The sequence below is a fragment of the Hippocampus bargibanti genome, linkage group LG15 (genome assembly GCF_051943395.1).
Source record: "Hippocampus bargibanti isolate YZ-2025 linkage group LG15, ASM5194339v1, whole genome shotgun sequence".
Taxonomy (NCBI): Eukaryota; Metazoa; Chordata; class Actinopteri; order Syngnathiformes; family Syngnathidae; genus Hippocampus; species Hippocampus bargibanti.
In genome coordinates this window covers 6,948,149-6,968,641 of record NC_142748.1, presented here as the reverse complement: position 1 = coordinate 6,968,641, position 20,493 = coordinate 6,948,149, and the positions used below count along the sequence as shown (strand labels likewise).

The following is a 20,493-nucleotide window of genomic DNA, read 5'->3' as shown; positions in this document are numbered from 1 at the left end:
GGTGGTGTATTTTATTATTTTTTTTTTGTTTGCTTTATGTATATTGCACTGTGTGTCTAAGGAATGTATGTGTGGCGGGGTTGCGAGTGTCAAACAGAAGCCCTGCCCAGTGTCTGTTAGCCACAAGGTGCCACTTCCCCTTCCAACAGGACGGATCTAAGGTGACAGCATGGCCTTGAACAGATCTAGAATTTTTACCTGCTTGCTTTTTATGTCATTCGCAATTGTCATTTTTCTTGTTTTTTCAAGATCATTTCACAGTCAACAAGTAAGTTTTTTTTGTTTTTATTTTCAAAAACCTTTTAAAGTGGCTTGTATTTGTGCAATGGGGACTACTGTCTAAATTTGTGATTTGTGTGTTTGTTGGGGTTTTTACCTCATTCACTGCCAGATGATGTTCAAAAATATGTCCACTCCAGTGCTGGGGTTTTGTTATTGTTTTTGTCACAATCGGACAGATAGCCTAATAATACAGACATTCATTCTGGATCTAGCCAAAAAGATTCATATTTTATGGATATTTATATATATTTTTTTCAAGTTGAGAGTTGCATTCTACTACCTTGCAATGTTAACTTATTCACTGCCATTTAATTTTGAATTGAAAATATGACATAGAGCGCCATTCCCGAATTTGTTCGTTTTTTTTCATGCTTGGGTGCTGATAAAGCGCTGGCCGTGGCCTCTGGCAATGTTTTTTTTTCTTATTCACAAGGGAGCAGCATTTCCTTTTTTTCCCCATTTTACTGCTTTGTTCCAGATTCATCTATTTTTAAAGCGGTATGTAAACAAATATTGCATTGTATTTTGGACAGCTGCCCTCATTTCAAGCTCAGATAAGTCCAAACTCATAGAATTTAGGAATTAACTCATTTATTTATGATGAAAGCAGAGAGTCTAAGGTTTCTAACGCTGCATATAATGTTGATGTAGTCCTAAAACTCAATATTCTGTGGGTCCTGGAATTGGAGTGACAATGACAAAAACCCTGGCACTGGAGTGGACACATTTTTTGCACATCTGACAGTGAATTAGTTAATTTTAAAGCCCAATAACTGTTAAGCCCTATTTTTCTATGTTATAACAAAAAAAATTAAGAAGCATCTGAGCATTTGTTTTAAAATTCAGCTTCTTGCTATCTTATCGCCCTCTCCTCCAATTCAGCTGGACCACTTTCTCTGGGAACTATAAGACCATCGATTTATATCAAGATTATGAGGAAAACCCTCCCGGATATACCACTTTAAAAACCATACATCTTACCAAAACCGTAACCTTGGCGCCTGTCACGGAATTTAAACGCCAGACAAAAAACAGATCCACACCTACCGCCACCGTCCCCGAGACTCCGATGCCCATCCTTTTTGTCGCCAACTTCTCCAGACTTCCCGTATGGGATTTTGAGGACGTTTACAACCAGGATGCCGCACCTGCCAACGCAGTAAGTGCTCGTCTTAACTGAAAAAAATAAAGTCTGACTTTTTAATTTCACCTCCCCCATCCAGAAGTGCGTGCGATCTTTGAGGAATTCCAAGGATGAGAACTTCCACAAAGCTTTCCTTCCCAATATTCGCATGTTCGTGCACAAGGACAGTATCAACATGAGCGAATGGAACAGATTCTCCCATTTCAACAACCCCTTTGGCTTCATGGGATACGCTTATGACGGTACGTCCCGGCATTCCCAGTCATCCTTCCGAAACTAACAATCATTTATCCATTTTTTTTTCCTTCCCAGATGTAATGTCCTCAATCAAGTTGATTCCAAAACCAAACGAGCCTCTCCTCTCTCCAAAAGATGGCGGCGACGGTTGCATTCGGTGCGCCGTGGTGGGAAACGCCGGCATCCTGAACGGCTCCAATATGGGGAAAGAAATCGACGCGCACGATTACGTGTTTCGGTAATCTGTTTTTTTTGGTTCTCTTTATAACTCACTTAATATTTTCTCAATGATTTATTGTGTCGATTAGATTAGCATTAGCCTTCATTAGTTTGGCAGTAGAGACATTTACATTTCACAGCAGCAAAGTTAGGAAAGGAAAGAAAGAAGTAGAAAACCAAAATACAGGAGCTACTGTAAAGGCCCTCTTGCTGCGCCATCTTGAAGTCAAAATAACAAATAATATGACAACACAAAAACACAGTGAGTCATTTAAGCTTAAGCACTTTCTTGATGAAGACAATAGAATTCTTTTAGCGTTTCTGCACGCGGCTTCTGGACATCCCAAAATTTTCTTTTGGTGGACTGGACACGCCAATTCAACCCTTTTTTTGGTGACAGTGATTAATAAAGGGGAGATTATCATGTTGTCAGGTTAAAAGATGAATGAAAGGGTTAAATTGAAGTACAGTGATACCTCGGTTTAGGAACCCCTTGGTTTACGAACTTTTCGGTTTACGAATGTTAAATTTAGGACAATTTCACCTTGGCATACAAACTTTACTTTGGCATACGAACTTTTTTCGTACACGGAGCTTCCTCAATGAGTATGTGAAATGCTTTATGATGTTTTATGCGGACCTGCGAACGGATTATTCTCATTTTAATGGTTTCCGATGGGAAATTAATTTTTGGGATACACATTTTTCACCTTACACACTCTCTCTGGCAAACAATTAAGTTCGTAAGCCAAGGTATGACTGTACACAAAACACAAAAGTCAGTTGTTGTGAACTGTCATGCAATATTATTTCAGTCCATTCTTATTCCTGTCAAAACGTCAGCAGCAATCTTTGCGCATGACGTACGCTTCAGGATGTCCTGAATCAATATTGAGCCAGGCATGAGAACCAAACAAACGCAAACCAGTTCGCCCACATGTCCAATACAAAAAGCGTCCATGCACAAAATCATATTGCAGTCCATTTTTTTCTCCAAAACGCGGGTGTTAAGTGAATGGAGCTGTCCTTCGAGATGTGACAGTACATTCAACTCATCTGACGAAAAATTAAACAAAAAGAAGACACATTAGCATTAGCAGATAGCATTAGCTTACCATGTATCTTGTATCAGTGAGGTTTTTTGTTGTTGTTTCAACGGGCACGTTTACAGATAAAAAAAAAGACAAAAGTATTCTTGCCCACCGGACAGGAGAAGTGACATTCTCATCCAGCCAGGCGTGCGAAAAGGTGAACAATAACAACAAAAAAAGTATCAAGTTGCTTTCTGGAAAGGACCAAAAAGTCAGCCATTTTGTTTTTGAAGTGGTCATGTTAGGGTTGGTTTTTTTATTTTTTTTTATTTTTTTAAGCAGCCGTAAATTTAGTGTGGAAAGTTAAAGGACAACCAACACCATTTTTTTGGTTTCCTAACTGACATCAGAAAAACGTTTTATAGCATCTAAAATACCCAAAACACGCAGTATGTTATTTTTATTCAAATGCAAAACACCAATAAAAATGATGTAAAGTGTCCAAAATCTGCAAAAAAAATTGAGCTGCGAATTGGGCAATTTCAGAAAGTCCCGCCCCCAGTTTGTGACGTCACGCCATTGCCGGAGAATCCAAACAATGGCTTCAGATTGGGAGAATATGCTTTCTTGTTACACATCCAGTTATGAATATCATTCAAATAGTTCTGAAGAATTATATTATATTATTATAATTAATAATTAAAGAATTATATGTGCCATTTTGAGGCAACATTGGGGGAAAATCTCTCACAAAAAAAGAGGCACAAAATGGCGACCTCCAGTGGCCACCTCCCCTTCCACAGGCTGATAAATTCCTTATATGGCGCTTAGATTCCCTCTTCTGACGGCTTTTGGGTGCAACGCGGTTCTCAGACCAAACATGTACAGCAAAATACATTGACGTGATGGAAGGACGCTACAATGCGTCTTTTTTCGGTCAGGGGGCGGTCCTTTCATGACGTCACGTACGGACTCGTCACCAACTCAAAAACAAGACTTCCTGAATATTCAGAGCGAGTCTTAAAACGTAAAATATAGCTATATGCGGTGGAATCTTTGTAAAATACGCTCAGTAGAAGTCATTTGAAATGATTTTACAACTCGACAAAAAGGGGGAAAAAAAACATGAAGAACTCTCATGATGCGTGTCAGGATGAATGGCGCAGTCGTCCAGGGTTACGAAGAGGACGTGGGCAACAAAACAACAGTTTACGTCCACACGGCTCATTCCATCACCACGTCTTTGTATCTGTTCAAGAAATACGGTTACAAATCGGCCCCCCACGATGAGGTAAGCTTACCTTCAACTCCATTTATTGATTATATCGGAATCGGTGAGTCATGCGGGGCGCCATTTTTGTGCAGGGTATCAAATACGTGATGATTCCGGAAGGCATGAGGGATTTCCAGTGGCTCCAAGGACTCCTCAGAGACGAGAGGGTTCAGCTTGGCCCCTACAAAAACAGACGGTGATGAATATGCGTGGTATTCATATTTTAACTCATTCACTGCCATTCACGAATTTATTCGGGAATTGGAATTATAACTTACAGCGCCATTCACGAATTTGTTTGTTCTTTGTTTTTTGTTTTTTTCATGCTTGGGTGCCGATAAAGCGCTGTCCACGGCCTCTGGCAAGATTTTTTTTTCCACAAGAGGGCAGCATTTCCATTTTTTCCACGCTATAGAAACCAATATGAATGTACGACGTAGAGCACAATTCCGGAATTTGTTCGGTTTTGGTTTTTCATGATTGGGTGCTGATAAAGCGCTGGCTAGACCTCTGGCAATGTGTTTTCTCTTCCACTAGGAGGCAGAATTTCCCTTTTTTCCCCATGTTAGCGCTTTGTTCCAGCTTCAGCTATTGTTAAATAATAATAATACATGTCATTTCTAAGAGCCTTTCAAAACTCTCAAGATCACTTTACAATCACACGATAAGTTTTTGTGTGGGTGAGCAGCGGCAGCCACACGCGCCAGCGTTCACTTAAACCGCTCATAGAAAGCTAACTAACCAGCTAATAGATAGCCAATAGCTAGCTTGCTAGCCTGCCAGATATGTTCAAGCGCTATATAAATATGTATTGCATTGTATTTTGGACAGCTGCCCTAATTTCAAGCTCATATAACTCCATATAACCCATATCATTTAGGAATTAACTCTTTTTTGGATGAAATAAGATAGTCTAACGTTTATTATGCTGCATTGAATGTTTATGTCGTCCTAAAACTCAATATTCTGTGGGTCTTGGAATTCAAGTCACAATGACAGTTATGGGTGATTTTTTTTTAAGAGCTACATTTTATTTTATTTTATTTTGTCGCTTTACAATTGTGTGTTGTTGTTGTTTTTGCTCCTAATCTTTCATATTCAGGCCTCGGACATATTACACAGGGCAGTACAACGAAAGCCGTTTTTACGTCCTTCATCAGGACTTTCTGCGATACGTGCGAAACAGGTTGAATTTTATTTATGAATTATTGTTCATCATGAAACTGTTTTTACTACAAATTTCTGTTTTTTTCGTCCCTTTCAGATTCCTGAAATCTCCCAACCTGAATAAAACTTTCTGGGCGATAGTCCGACCGACCAACGGTGCTTTTACCATCTTCTTGGCTCTTCACACATGTGATATAGTCAGTCGCTCTTTTGTTTTGTTTTCCTGACCTAATAATTACATTTTTCCTAAATCTAATTTTTCATTTTCTACCCAAGGTTGACGCATACGGCTTCATGACGAGAGACTACGCAAAATACTCCAACTATTATTACGAGAAGCATGACAAGAGCCGGGTGATTTTTTACGCAAATCATGACTACATTCTAGAAATGAAAACCTGGGAGAACCTGCACAACCGCAAAATCATCCGTCTGTATCAAAGAAAAGAAAATGAACCCCCTCCAAAAGGAACCCCGCCAAAAACATAACTTGGAAGAATGTCCAGATGGGTTAACTTATTCTTAGTTGGAGCAATAGGTTCCCGCTTGCAACATTACTCTGAAAGACATTTGATGGGCTGTGAAAACTTTATCAGTCCAATCGGGGTTTATTCCATGACGCCAATAATTACAACAATAATAAGCGGGAAATTTTAGGACAGAATCATTTTTCTGTCTTATTATTTTGTTATACTTGTAAATATCAAGATCGCTGGTTTACTGCATCACAGAGCTTATGATGTGAAACATTCTGTATATATTTGTGTTGTTTTTTGTCGTGTAATTGGATAAATACTAATGTTCCATGCTGTTAAATTGAATTGTTGTATAGTGTTGTTGAACATAGTACTCTCCAGATTAAACCCTGTTCAGAAAATAAAGTGTTTGGCTGCACTTTGGTCTTGCCATTTGTTAAAACAGATGGATGATTGGGTTTATCTATCGGAAAATATCTTTTTTTTACTTCATAGGAAATAAGAGAAATATTCTGTCTGCGTTCGGGGATTTCCTAACATTCACAATATGTATTAATCACACACAAGTCTAAACTAATTGTTTCTTTTTATTTACTCATTCAAAGAAGCGTAATGGAGGAGGGTGTTGCGGGGAGGAGCTAACAGCGACGATGACGTACCGGTCCCGGAAATCTGCTAATATCCCAGCATGCCTTGCAACATACACGTTTTTAAAATATATTATACTCTATAGTTAATTTTTTTAAGTATCTTTGATACGTTTATCTTATTTAAAAGATAGTCTCTTTATTTCGATGTGTTGCGTGAGGTTTGACTCCTTTGTTTGTTACGACACCGCTAGTTTGAGTTGTACTACCTGAGCTGAATTACCCGTTGTTTCCAATGGGAAGTCAGTACACTCTTGTTTCTCTTCAGATCGCATAAATCTTTCGCCTTTTACTAAAGATTTCCGTGGGGAGCAACATCAAGAGTATTTACTAATTTTTTGATGCCCTGCTAATGCGGGGCTTCCTATTTTGGTGAAAAACAATAATTCCGATGTCACTAAACTGACCGGATGTTAGCTGCTCTCCATATTACGTCGGAATTATCGATTTATTTCCATTGATTTACATGTATTTATTATATTATCTATTTGCTATCATGCAATAGTTACTGCCTGTAACTGTTGTAATTGGTCTTGTACTATATTGTTTGGATATCAATAATCATACGGGCTGGTCTAAAACAAAGCTCCTCAACCATTCACGTTATGTCTTTCGTCGCCTCCTGCTGGCTGCATTAAATCCATCTTGAATATAAGCTTGCTTCTCTTAATAAGGTCACTCAATTGTGGAATAGCGACGAATAAATACACTATTGTGCAATACCGAAATATGTTTTTTTTTATTAATAGTGCTGCAGCATGAAAAATTAGTACTTTTTGCTGTAAACTTTTATTGTTGGTCGAAAATTGTTGATCTAAGGTGGCCTTTAAAGAAAATAAAAGTGTTCTAGATGGTTTTATGTATAATTACAGAGGTGGTTTTCAGGCAGACCACCCTGACTTCACAGATGTATAAACATAGCAAAACAAAGGCATTCGGTGGCAGACAATACACAATATGGGATCCCCGATAAGGAACTTTGAAACACAATTAGGCAACTTATAGTTTCCTGTTGTACACACACACAGATGGCCGTGAACACGTCTGTTGAGTGGTGCGTCACGTGATGACCTCAAGGTCCATCCGGATGTAGGTGGAAGCTGGGCAGGAAGGAAAAAAGGAAGGTGGGAGTAGATGCATCGATCTGGAAAGAAACGCAGTTGAACAACTGTTTGCTTTCAAAATGAAATTAAATCACACGTGAAATTTGAAAATCTCGCGAAGCCACCAAGTAAAACGATTAGGTGTGTTTTGAGTCTGTGTGCGGATAACCATCGTGCATCGTGGCTAATTGCTACCACACAAATCACAAAATACATATTATTATGATCATTGTTTGTTTAGAATGATTTGTAGCATCGTGTGTTTAGTTATTTTACAGGACTTTGGACGATGTTAACAGCTGAAGGGCTTAACTCTGAAATGTTTTATTTTGAAAATCCGGAAGTAGCCAGTTCGCCAAGGTTGAAGCTAACCGAAGGAAGCATCCAGTTCGCCCGCATTCCTCCTCTCTCGACCGCCTGGCTGGGGCAGAACGAGGCACAAGACCAAAGGAGGCCATTAAAGAAGAAGAATACGTCAAATATTGTATTTTTTGTCTTCCCAACAACACTAAAACAAGCCGGATTTTATAAAGCCGGGAGTAGGCGACTCTTCCACCGGACTCACTGACCAAATATGGGCCGTGACTAAATAACAAGCACGTCAGGACTGTCGACTTTTGGACCCGAGGAAAAGAACGTGACTAAAGAGCCACAAAAAAAACTCCACACTGGTTTTTAGTTCAGTTTCTTTTTTAATAACGCGTATAAAGGTGAAAGGCTTCGGTGGAACGACCTCCAACTCTTTTTTTTCACCGTGGATATCATCGGTGTGTATTTTTTTAATATCAAGATGGCTGATGACAGGAGCTAGCCCGTATAACAAGGACAGCAGAGCTAAGTCCCCGTTTAATAGCCTCATATTTTTATATTCGAACCTTCGGAATAGTTACAAATATATATTTAGTAAAGTAATGTACATGTTGTACTCAAGCAAGGGCCGGCTTTGTGACTAAAGTGCGGTTTAAAATGTGTACCTGTACTACAAAATGGTGAGGTGAGTCGCTTCGCTTTATTCCCTTCACGATTATCATCGAGATAAGTCGATTAAATGTTTTTTATCGGCCGTAGAGAATAAATCAGGCGTATAAGCAGAACGCCGAAGTAAGATTTAAGGACTAAATCTTTGAATAATAAGTGTATTTTTTGTGTAGAGGAGGGCTTATTCGATCGATGAGTGTCGAAGCAAGCAACATTCCTGCAGATCCTTAAAGCTAAATAAAAGCTCTTTTTGTTCAGTAGCTTTGATAGGAGCTCTTAAAAAGCCACAACTATGCAGTAAACCCGCATCCAAAATCGACGGTCCAGCTATGAATTTATGATTTCTTCATCTAATAAGATTAGTGAGGCCCTTTTGTTATCGAGTGGAAAGTGCCAGAGAGAGCCGCGGCCTTGTCTGCATGTGTGAGAGTCTGCGGATTATTATTCATCTCATGGAAATGGCGTTTCATGTCAAAACGCAATTGAGGCTTTATTATTCTGATTCTTTTGCGGGGCCGCTGTGCCCTTAACTGGACCCGCTGTACTGCTTTGCTCTGGATTTTTAGGCAAAAAATTGACTGTTCAAGGTTTAGTGTCAGGTTAAAAAAAGAGAAAAATAGTGTTAATCAGGGTGTGGAAGCAGGTTAATGAATTAAACGACATGGTAAAGCTGTGAGTTCACGTACAGGAGGTCCCTGTACTTATTTGCATATTGGGCTGATCCTGGTTGAGTTATCTGTGCCTTGTTTGGATTCCAAGGTTTTACCTACAGGCTGCTTCTTACTGCAGGCCGGCCACACACACACAAACACGCCCTGTGTTTGTGTTTGTGTTTGTGTGTGTGCACACACGTGTCCCAATGTGTGTGTCACAGTTTACAGTAATCTTGTAACGTCAGCCTCACTGTGTATGTGCGTGTTCTCCTTTTGGTCAGTTTACCGGAACTTGCTGCAGCAATAACTAACGAGTCAGAGTGTCAGAGCAGGGGTAAACGCACACTTTCAGGACAGCATCTGTTTTTTTTAAACATTTTTTTGAGGAAGTGGGAACACACAGACTGAAATCCGGAGGTTTTTTTTGTATGCCTGCCCCCACCGCCATGGCATCCGACATGGCCGAGACATGGAAGAACTGCTTTGAAGAGGAGCTCATCTGTCCCATCTGTCTGCACGTCTTCTCTGAGCCCATCCAGCTGCCCTGCAAGCACAATTTCTGCCGAGCATGCATCAGCGAGGCCTGGGCCAAGGACTCCACGCTGGCTCGCTGCCCCGAATGCAACCACGCATACAGCCAAAAACCCAACCTTGAGAAAAACCACAAGCTTTCCAACATTGTGGAGAAGTACAACGCTCTCAGCGTGGAAAAGGCATCGGTGCCGCCGCCCCAGTGCATCCTGTGCCGACGCGGCCCCCCGTTGCCCGCCGTCAAAGTGTGCCTGCGCTGCAACGCGCCTTGTTGCCAGTCACATGTGCAGACGCACCTTCAACAGCCGTGCTCGGCGCTCGGGCACCTGTTGGTGGAGGCCGAGGCGGTCAAGGCGTGGACGTGCCCGCAGCACGACGAGTACCGGCTCTATCACTGCGAGGCCGAGCAGACGGCTGTGTGCCAATACTGTTGCTTCGCCCGCTGCCACCCCAGTCACGGACATGCCGTCGCTGACGTGGAGCTGCGCCGCAATGACATTCGAGTAAGGCATCCACACGCTCACCACATATCTCGGGAGGTTAGATTGACATTGCGATACAGAAACTTGACTCAAAAAATAGCATTTGCTTAAAAAAAAATCACCATGTTGTGTTTTTGGTGATGTTTTCTGAATCACGTTATTGACGTTATAAGATTGTGCTTGTTAGCTTTCCAATGCAAATGTAGTTTGTTGGTGTCAAGCTAGTACAAAGGAAGAGATTGGATGGATTGTATTAGCCTTTATTAGTCTCGCAGTGGAGAAATTTCTATTTCACAAAGTGAAGAAAGGAAAAGGAAGAAGTAGAACAACAAAATACAGGAGCTACTTGAATGGCAGCCACTCTCGCGCCGCCATTTTGAAGTCAAAATATCAAAAAAAAAACTTTCTGTACCTTCTTTGGTACATGAAGCAGTTCTAGATGAAAGAGGAGAGGATCAAGGACGTTCATGATGAAACGCGCACGTCTGCTACAAGCTAAATGTTGAAAGCAAACAAAGCCATAGCGTCGATTGACACTGTCTCACATCTGCTGTCCCACATAAATCCGCTTCAATTCCAAGCCGCGACTGTTCCACAAACGCATCGGTGCATTGTATGTCATGGACGAGCTAAGTTTAGCCTGGCTTGTTAGCGGGAGAACCGATGACAGTGACACATAGGATTATACATTTAAAATTAGTGCCTAATAGATGGTTTGGATCAAAAACATCAACAAAGTCAAACTAATGGCAAAATTAGGCTACGTAGGTTCATCTGTTGCATTTATTGATGTCTTCAATTGGCTTACATGTAGCCATGGAAGCTAATGTCTGACATTTTGAGGGAACTCTGTCTAGTTTATCTGTGATCAATAAGTACTTTCATGGCTGCACTACACACAAAAGCGATCACTTTACATTTTTTTGCACCGTCGCCAGGCAACGACAACCCATTTTATTTACTCAAAGGCCGGAATGTGCATCTTGCTTGCTGCCGTTGTCCTTCTCATCTGTTGGAATGCCACACAATGCAGCGACGGAGAGGACAATGAGGGTCCCTCATTGTCGAGGAAGGAGCGGTGGGCTTATCTCGCCGGCACAGGTGCATCCTCGTTGGGGTATCACCAGTGAGGGATTTTAGTGATTTGTCACTTGATTGTGTGGCTTTTTTTAATTTTATTTTGAAATGACATCTCGGTTTCCTGCTTTTTCAATCCTTCCCTTTGTACACGTGCTTCTTTTTCAAACGATTGTGTGTGGGATTAGTCATCAGGGGGACTGGAAGGGGTCGCCTGACTCATGACACCGGCTTTCGGTGTCGACCCTGTCACACCGCCTTGTCCTTCCTGTCGCTGTGAGTCAGCAGGAGGGGGTGACAGGGTTATAGTCGGGGGGGGCGTGGTTGCCCATATGAACTCTAAAGCCATGGAAAAAAAAAACCTTTGCCATCTTTTTCTCTACATTATTAATAGTCTGGATGGTCGCTAATTAGAACCCCTTGAATTATTAAACCCGCATATTTACACTGCATTAGTGTTTCACATTCAGGACCATAAATATGAGGGTCTATTTAACATATATTTACATATTCACAGAGTCCACCCTGGTTCTTATTCGCCATCTTGGGCTTTTGAAATGAATAACGGTTGATTCGAGCTGCATCGGCCATCTTTAATGTGATTTCGCCTCCTCGCTACGACATCCCCTCCCTCCCCCTGCACTTCCATTAGCCCCAAATCATCTCCCTTCACCGACGAGGGGCAGCCAGACCTTCCCCCTGTGGCCTCCTTGGTCCTGATGGAAAAGACTCTGTGCTGAAATGACAGCTAAAGAGGGGCCCTCCTACCCCCCGCCCCTTGACCCCCACTGCCCGATCACGCCCGCCCATCCCCTGAGTGAGTGAATGAGTGAGAAACACAGAATGCTATCTAGGACAGTGATTTCCAGCCAGGAAACCAATGATAAAATCAACTATTTGCTCAGCGGCTAACGCTAAAAGGATCCCTTGTTAGCTACTTTGGACTCTGAAACGGCTTGTTGTTAGCAATGGCGAGCTAAGTGAAATAAAGGGAAAAGATGGGCTGGGTGAACACACAGTCAGGGTCTGTGTGCTGACATTAGCATTTAGCTGCGAGCGCTAATGTGACTGCAAAAAAGGGGGTGGGGTTGTTCACTTGAATCTGGATCAAGTCGATGCTAACCGCGGTGTCTTTTTTTGTTTCTGTTTAGCCGCCCGTGCGTCCGTTGGGATATTGGAATTTAATATTAATATTTAGACCCACGTGAATTTTCATCCGACATAGACATGACATTTGACCTTTCTGGTTGGTTATTCGTGATAGCCTCCACTTTTCACTATCAAAATAAAACCCAAACCGGTGTCTAATCCATTTGAGAAAGAACTGAGCAACTGCTTCCCCTCCCCAGTTGTTCATGAAAATCACCCCCTCCCCTCTTGCACAACAAAAATCAGAATCAGAATCAGAATACCTTTATTCGTCCCGCAATGGGGAAATTAACTTAACAACTTAAAATAAAAAGCATTCCATCAGCGTAGCCTAGCATTCTTTTTATCGGCATGAAAACACCCATCATGCTTTTTGCTGGCCACGAAAAGCCGAGGAGAGCTTTTTCCCTGCCTGCTTATGTCGCTTCATTTATCAACTCAACCCCCCGCCTTTAACGTGCACACATACACTTATGCAAGCACAAAACAGCTGCTGGTTGCCATGACAGCATGGTCCTCCCCTCCTGTGGGGATTGTACGCCTCGGATGGGGACTAACTAACGAACGAAAGGGAGGGGGGGAGGTTGTCGCTGTCATTTAAAGACATTCTTTCCTCTGTTTTTTTTTTCTTCTTTTCTGTCACCTTGCAGCAAAACCTCCTCAGGCAGCAGGAACGCGTGGAGGATCGCATGCAGGAAATCGAGGAGCAGCTATGCAAGCTGGATTCCGACAAGTGCGTGGTGGAGGTGCGTTGGCAATACAAAAAAAAAAATCCTAAACGTTACTCTGACACAAAGAAAATGTTTATTTTAGTCAACGCAACATGCTTATTAATTCATTCATTACCAGACATGTGCAAAAATGTGTCCACTCCAGTGCTAGTTTTTTTTGTCATTGTCACTCAAACTCCAGAACCCACAGAATATTGAGGTTTATGACGACATAAACATTAAATATCGGGTTATACATCTTATTCTCTCTTTTTTTCATCAGAAAAAAAGTTAATTCCTAAGTTATATGGATCTGGAGTTATGGGAGCTTGAAATGAAGGCGGCTGTCCAAAATACAATGCAATACATATTTATATAGCGCTTTAACATATCTGGCTGGCTAGCAAGCTAGCTATTGGCTATTTATTAGCTGGCTCGTTAGCTTTCTATGAGTGGGTTGAGTGAAAACAAACATTGTTACAAGAAAACATTGGAGACAAAAAAATCGCCATATTGGGCCACGTGTGTTAAATCTCCAATTTTTAAAATAAGGCTTTGAATGCAACATGAAGAAGTGACGTACCTCCATTTTGTGTTAACGTTCACACAATGGTCTCCGCTTCCCCTCCCGCAAGGACCGCGTGCTGGAACTGAAAGAGGACGTGCGCCTGCAGTACCAACGCATGCACCAACTCCTGGAGGAGGACCTGGGCCGCACCCTTGAAGCGTTGGAGCGAGCTCAGGCGCGTTTCTGCCAAGAGAACGCCGCCCAGGTTTTGGCACTGGGCGAGCAGAGGCACGAGGCGCACAAGCTGCTGAGCGCCATCAACACGGCGTTCGGCAAGGCGGAGGAACTTGGCTTCATGAAGAACACCAAGCCTATTAAAATCCTCACTGACAGGTACGTGTGTTGACATTTGCCACGTCGTCTTAGCGCTTGTCCTCGGGGGGGGTCTCATCTGGAATGTTCTTTAGGTCTCAGGCGTGCGTGGGAAGCACTCTCCCTCCCTATAAGGTGGGCAATCTGAACGCCAAGCTCTTCCTCTCTGAGATTTCCAAGCGGGAAAAAAGCCTGAAGAGAACGCTGGAAGGTATCAAGTCGGACTTGTCGACTATACTATACTGAGTATCAAATAGGTTCAAATGGAGTATATCATTAACAATAATACAATTATATAAACATTAGCTCTCTATTTGCTATCTACCTGGCTATCTATCTATCGTTATATAGTATTTATATAGTATTTATAGTTTTGAAAGGCCCTTATAAATGAAATTTATTATTATTATTACTGTATCTATTAGCTAGCTAGCTAGCTTTCTATCTATTTGAGTTACTTCCGGGTTGAGTGAACGCTGGCGCGTGTGGCAGCCACTGCTCACCTACAGACTAAAAACTGATCCTGTGACTGTAAAGTGACCTTGAGAGTTTTGAAAGGCGCTTGTGAATGAAATGTATGATTATTATTTGTGGGAAATGATTTAGTTTGTCAAGAATTTCATGTTAACGTGTTGTGATATCTCCCCGCAGCTACTCTCACCCCTCCCTCCACCTTCCTGCAGTCCGTCCCGGCTTTCCCCAGCGGGCAAAGTTCGGCCTCGGGAGCGGAGAAACGCAAACATTCCACCGCCTTCCGGGAAGGGAACTCTGGCAAAAACACTGCGGTGAGTTTCAAAGACGCCTCCTCCTCCTCGTCGTCGTCATCTTCCAGCAAGCAACCCTACCTGGGCTCCTCCTCCGGAGAAGGTCAGTCGACGAATCAAACATGCGGCCCGCCACATATCGCCGACGGCGCTAACCACCATTCAGGTGGCGTCTTCGGCTCCTCGCACTTCCCCGCCGCCTCGGCCGGCGGCACCGGCGGCTCCTCGCACTCCTCCCAGCAGAGCGTTCTGCCTCAGTACGGCGGGCGCAAGATCCTGGTGTGCACCATGGATAACTGCTACTGCTCCGGCGTCCCCTCCGTGTCGGGGCACCGCGCCCACCCACCTTACCCGCGCTCGGGCTCCTTTCCGTGGGTCAGCGCGCAGGACTACCCCCCGCCGCCCGGCCTCGCCTCCGGGGGGCCGCCCATGCAGGGCTTGGCCATGCGCGACTGGATCGATGCCTCACAGTCGCACAGACACGCCGACTTCTACGGGCTGTACGGGCAGCCCTCTACAAAGCACTACGTCACCAGTTAACACACACACACAAACACATAGTGTAAAAATGTCTGATCCCCTGCTATTTGTTAATAACTGTTAACTCATTCACTGCCAGACCACGTGCCAGGGTTTTTGTCATTCTCACTCAAATTGCAAGACCCACAGAATATTGAGTTTAGGACTACATAAACTTTCAATGCAGCATAAAAAAACCCTGAGACGCTCTTCTTTCATCAAAAAAACAATAGTTAATTCCTAAGTTTTATGGGTCTGGATTTATCTAATCATGAAATGGGGGTGGCTGTACAAAAGGCAAATGCCGCCCCCTGGTGGGAGGGAAAAACCTTGCCAGAGGTCTGACCAGTGCTTTATAGCCAGATAAAAAAACTAAACCTGAACAAATTTGGGAATAGCGCTCCACGTCATGCTTTTCAATTCCCGAATAAATGCGGGAACTGCAGCTAATGAGTGAAATTACCACCAATCCGATACTACAACAATTTATCATTTCACACTTATTTTACACTGCCCCCCAAAATACATGGATTATGGATTTTTTTAATGGGGGGGGGCTAAAAATGTGTATACATGCACATCTGCAAAGACTCCTGAACGACCCAAGCTAAACTGGCTCCTCCCCCCCTAAAAAACACATCCCTTTTGAATATAAAAACAAACTGAAAAATTAGCGCTAATTTTCCTTGAAGTATTTTGAAATACTTCACTATTCGCGACTAACACCAATGCATTATTTTATGCAGAAATAGTTTTTAAAAATGTGAATACTGGATGTAAATTCCTTAATTATGAAATGCAAACGTACAGGGGGTTACTGCTTTAAAGCCGTTATAGCGTACACACATTTAAACACACACACTTCTAGAAAACAATGTATACACATTCGGGGGCAGCAGGGTCAATCGCTTTTTAATTTTTACCTTCCGTTCAATCTGTGTTGTAAAATGTACATTGAACTCAAAAGAAAACAACCTTTAAAAAGTATACAAACATCCGAGCAGTCATTTTAAGACTCCGACGGACGGAATTTTTATTTATGGCGTGAGAAATGGAAACAAACTCCACCTCCACATCTGTACCCCTCAAAAAAAAAAAAAAAAAAAAAACAGTCCCCAAAGTGTCCCCCAAAATCCTTTTTCTTTTCTATCCCACCCTTGGCACTTGTTACTGCTTCACAGGCTCTTCCACCCACAATGCACTTGGAGGACACTTTACCACCACCCCCTCCCCACCCGATTTTTAGGGAAATTTGAGACCTCAGAGTGGCAGGAAAGACCAAAACGAATCAGCCGTTGACTCGAAGAGGATCCCATGACGCTGTTTCACTTACTTCCTTCAGGGAGGATGATGTCACTTCCTTTCAATAAAGCACACACACTCACATACAAGCGTGCGCGTTAGCTCTTGGCTTCCTCTTTGCAGCTATAAGCACGCAAAGGAAGACATTTTTTAAAGCACTCAGAAGAGACGATGTATGCAGTTTTAAAGAGAAAAAAAAAGGACGATGATCTACTTTTTCTAAAAGAACGAGAATGGACTGGTCAACCCTTCTTAACATAGAAGCCATTGAGGATACTTGACTTTAAGAGAATGGACAGTACAACTTGAAAGTTTTTTGTTGTAAATATTTTGTGAAATGGAAAAAAAATGGCACGACGTGATTTGGAGAATTCCAAATAAAGGAATTTAAAATATGACTGTTTTCTGTTTTTTGACCTCACCTCCCACCTAGTACCCCTCCTTCCCTTAACAGCACCGTTTTGTACTTATAATTTAAAATTCCATACCTGTCAACCTGCAAGACACTGACCTTACTAAAAGTATTTTCTTTGTTGTGGCTTTTTTTTTTGCTGTGGACAATTTGAATTTGTCCACAGCAAAATAATAATAATTTGAAATCGTTTTCTTATGGTGTATAATGTTTATAAAAAATACGAATTGTATTACAGCGAAAAACACGGTAAAATGTTTAATTTAACTGATTTCAAAATAAAATTCCACTTGACCAGAACTTCTCTTCTCGGAACGTTTGTTTCTTCTACAAACTTTTCACACGAACTTGTTTTCTCGATGCTCGACTTTGCTTTTTACGAGTAGCGATTTTTGTTAAAAATTAATATTACTGCTAATATTTAATGACTAAAACGGAGTAAAAAAATATCTCGACATTATGTTTAACATTTGTTGCGTTTCCTGTACAAACTTTGTTGGATGCCGTGCACATCTAAAAATCGTACAAAATACGGCCGGGTGACAGATATGAGTCATTCTCCAACTCATACACACAGCTGTCGTGCAGCTGTCCGACTCAATTGGAAATCAGATATGGTCGCCCAAGAATCAAATACAACATAAAAAAGACATTTGAGAATGCAGTTAGTCAAATTTTGGCTTTGGTTTTGTTGAATAATGTAAAGGAAAAACTACATCACTGCAAAGAATGACATGAAATATTTAGTGGTCAAATGTGTTTCCCAAGTACCAGAAATAATCCATTTTGAGTCTCCTTTCTCCAGTTAAATTCACCCGAGCTGTCTCCCGCACGCTGACCTCTCCACCGCCAGCTGCCCAGCACACCTGCTGCACTCGACACCACCTCCATTCAAGCAAGGAAAACAAACACACCATTTTTTTCTTCCTCCTCCTCCTCCTCTCCTTTCTTTTTATTCACATACTGTATCTTCACTTCTGCACTGATCACATTCCATAATATCAAAAGCAATCTAACCTGAAAAAATGTCGTAGAAGTCCTACGGGCACTACAAAATAAAAGCTGAGTATTGCGCATAAAACATACAAACGCTGTGGTGGAGTTGGGAAATGGGGGCTTGGTCCCGCGCTATTTACAGTAGATTTAAGAACTCCTAATTCTGAATGCTTTTTTAAAATATATATATAACATGTACAGTATCATTGTTTAGCGAGTTTGGGGTACACTCTACTTCACTCCTGCCATAAATAAAACACTTAGAAAAATAGAAGACCGCACGTCAAACAGAGCTATGATGCGTGGAATGATTACTCATGATGCCCTTTGAAAAAAAAAAAAAAAAAAAACAGCAGTTAAAATGGGAACGCTACTATGGAAGTGGAACCGGGGAAGGAATGCAGCAGTTATGTAAAAAACGTCCATTTTGGATGAGTAGTGTGCGTTACGTGTACATTCACCAGTGTACCCTGGAGTGTTTCCGGCTCAGGAGGTGTCATCGTACGCTCCCCTCCTGAGGAGATGATGACTAAAAAGCCAAGCTACTTCTTCTTGGAGTTGACGCTCTTGCACACCCAGTTCATGCCTTCCTGCGAGGCGAGGTAAGATTTAGAAAACTTAATTAAAAAAAAGTATGATTGTTGCGGAAAAACAAAATGGTGGCGGACCTGGATGCCTTCGCCGGTGAGGGCGGAGCATGACTGGATTTGCCAAATGCGGTCGCGGATGGTGTGTAGGTTGAGTCCCTCTGCGATTTCGGAAGCGGGCGCCGCCGTCAGGAGGTCCTGCTTGTTGGCGAAAATCAGCACGGGCACGCCGCTCAGCTTTTCCTCATCTAGCAACTCCGCTAGCTCCTGAAAATCAATAACAGTTAGCGTGACAAGGATTTTCAAAATGGCTGCACATGTACCAAAACATTGCAAGTTGGTCCAATAGCAAATGATGTCACAAGTCGCTAATAACCCCTTTACAGGGTCTCATACCTGGCCCGTCTCCTCAAATCTCTTCCTGTCAGCGCTGTCGATGACGTAAATCTGAAAACAAAGAAACAATAAGTTACCATGTGAACCGTAATAGAACAATTCCACAGCCTTTTTTTTCATAACATTCCAATCTTACCAGCACGTCTGTGTTTTCAAAATAGTTCCTCCAATAGGGCCTGATTTTTCTCTGACCGCCAATGTCCCACACGTTGAGCTTAAAGCCTTGTGACTGTACGCTTTTGATGTTGAAGCCCTGGCGGAACAGCAAAGCAAATTATTATTCATTTTAATTTATGAAGATTTGCAAAGATATCTCATATTCCTCAACAGTTGAGAAATGGGATCATTTCACGCAACTGTGGTTATTAATGTGTGCTAACCTGAGTGGGAGTAATGTGACTGATATCCTCGGAAGCCAGCTGCTTGAGCAGGGTGGTCTTTCCACCGTTGTCCAGCCCCAACAGTAGTATCCTCACCTCTTGATCCGGTGTGCTCTTCAGTTTACGCAGGATTGACAGCAACCCCTGAACACAGACAAATGACATTATTACAAATTATATTAACATGTCATAGCATGGTAGTGATCACTGGCCGTTGTACATTTTCCAAACGTCAGATCATTCTATCGATAGTCTCCTTCACGAGTGAACAATCTCGGCATTGACAGGGCCGAGATTCGAACCTCGAACCTCGTAATTGTGGCGCGGATGTGCAAAACACTACACAACACTGCCGCCGTCTTCCAAACTGTGCAATCTAAAGGATCTCGGCCCAAATAAGATCTGGAATGGTTTCCTGGTGTGTTTTCGTCGTCCGTCTGTGAGCCAGGATAACGACAGCACAGGGAGATGCAAAACGCAGCTAATTTGCCAAGCTAATCTCTTGGCAACCAAAGCAAACGCAACAAGGCGGCTTTCACGTTTGGATTGCCTCGGCGAACCCTGATAACAACTTTGCACAACCCCCTGTGTCCAAACGAGTATATTTCTACTCTTTTCTAGACAGATAACGGTTATTACGAGCAAATTACGGACACTCACCATCTTGTTGCCTTGTGTCGTGGAGACGCCGCCGCTGAGGGTTACCAAGGACTATGACGTCACTCGCACAAGCACGCGCCCCACTGGGTGACTAAATAAGCCGCAAAAGTGCTTAGAAAGCACGTTAATCATATTATCTCCACGCTTAAATGAATTAGGGGGGCTACCTAAAATGGTTAGCAATAAAATAAACGACTGCACGTATGATTCTATCAATTATTCTCACTCTGTTCCACAGGTGGCGATAGCGAGTCAAAAATTTGCTTGCACCAAAAACGATTTGTATTTTGCTTAAATGTACTCTAATTAATTATTTCGTTTTATATCGACATTTACGCGGGACTAAATAGTGTAACTGGATCCAGGAGAGTCGGTGAGCGAGAGTAAACTGATTTGATTTAATCAGGCGGGCTTTAGGACCCACTTTACTGGCTGTTG

At 42.3% G+C, this 20,493-nt stretch overlaps 3 protein-coding genes and 1 non-coding gene across 4 annotated transcripts; 3 read left to right on the top strand and 1 right to left on the bottom strand.

Moving 5' to 3' along the window:
• The first annotated feature begins 23 nt into the window (after window positions 1-23).
• Window positions 24-6,247, top strand: LOC148887379 (alpha-N-acetylgalactosaminide alpha-2,6-sialyltransferase 2-like). Its single transcript, XM_089015468.1, is given in 10 exon segments — window positions 24-241; window positions 243-268; window positions 1,165-1,441; window positions 1,506-1,668; window positions 1,739-1,901; window positions 4,066-4,204; window positions 4,279-4,382; window positions 5,289-5,372; window positions 5,451-5,550; window positions 5,630-6,247. Coding segments are annotated over 10 exon segments (1,341 nt in total). The 5' UTR covers window positions 24-169; the 3' UTR covers window positions 5,843-6,247.
• Window positions 6,248-6,724: 477 nt separating this feature from the next.
• LOC148887378 (U5 spliceosomal RNA) lies at window positions 6,725-6,838 on the top strand. The gene has a single exon (XR_016117752.1). It is a non-coding gene; the product is annotated as a U5 spliceosomal RNA (small nuclear RNA).
• Window positions 6,839-7,942: 1,104 nt separating this feature from the next.
• trim8b (tripartite motif containing 8b) lies at window positions 7,943-17,022 on the top strand. The gene is made up of 5 exons (XM_089014900.1): window positions 7,943-10,244; window positions 13,100-13,195; window positions 13,795-14,060; window positions 14,135-14,250; window positions 14,691-17,022. Exons 1-5 carry the CDS (start codon window positions 9,639-9,641, stop codon window positions 15,341-15,343), a joined length of 1,737 nt encoding a protein of 578 aa, XP_088871026.1. The 5' UTR covers window positions 7,943-9,638; the 3' UTR covers window positions 15,344-17,022.
• Window positions 16,459-20,216, bottom strand: arl3b (ARF like GTPase 3b). The gene is made up of 6 exons (XM_089014902.1): window positions 20,056-20,216; window positions 19,396-19,539; window positions 19,152-19,268; window positions 19,016-19,066; window positions 18,701-18,886; window positions 16,459-18,622 (listed from the first exon to the last, which is right to left on the bottom strand). Exons 1-6 carry the CDS (start codon window positions 20,056-20,058, stop codon window positions 18,575-18,577), a joined length of 549 nt encoding a protein of 182 aa, XP_088871028.1. The 5' UTR covers window positions 20,059-20,216; the 3' UTR covers window positions 16,459-18,574.
• Window positions 20,217-20,493: the final 277 nt, after the last annotated feature.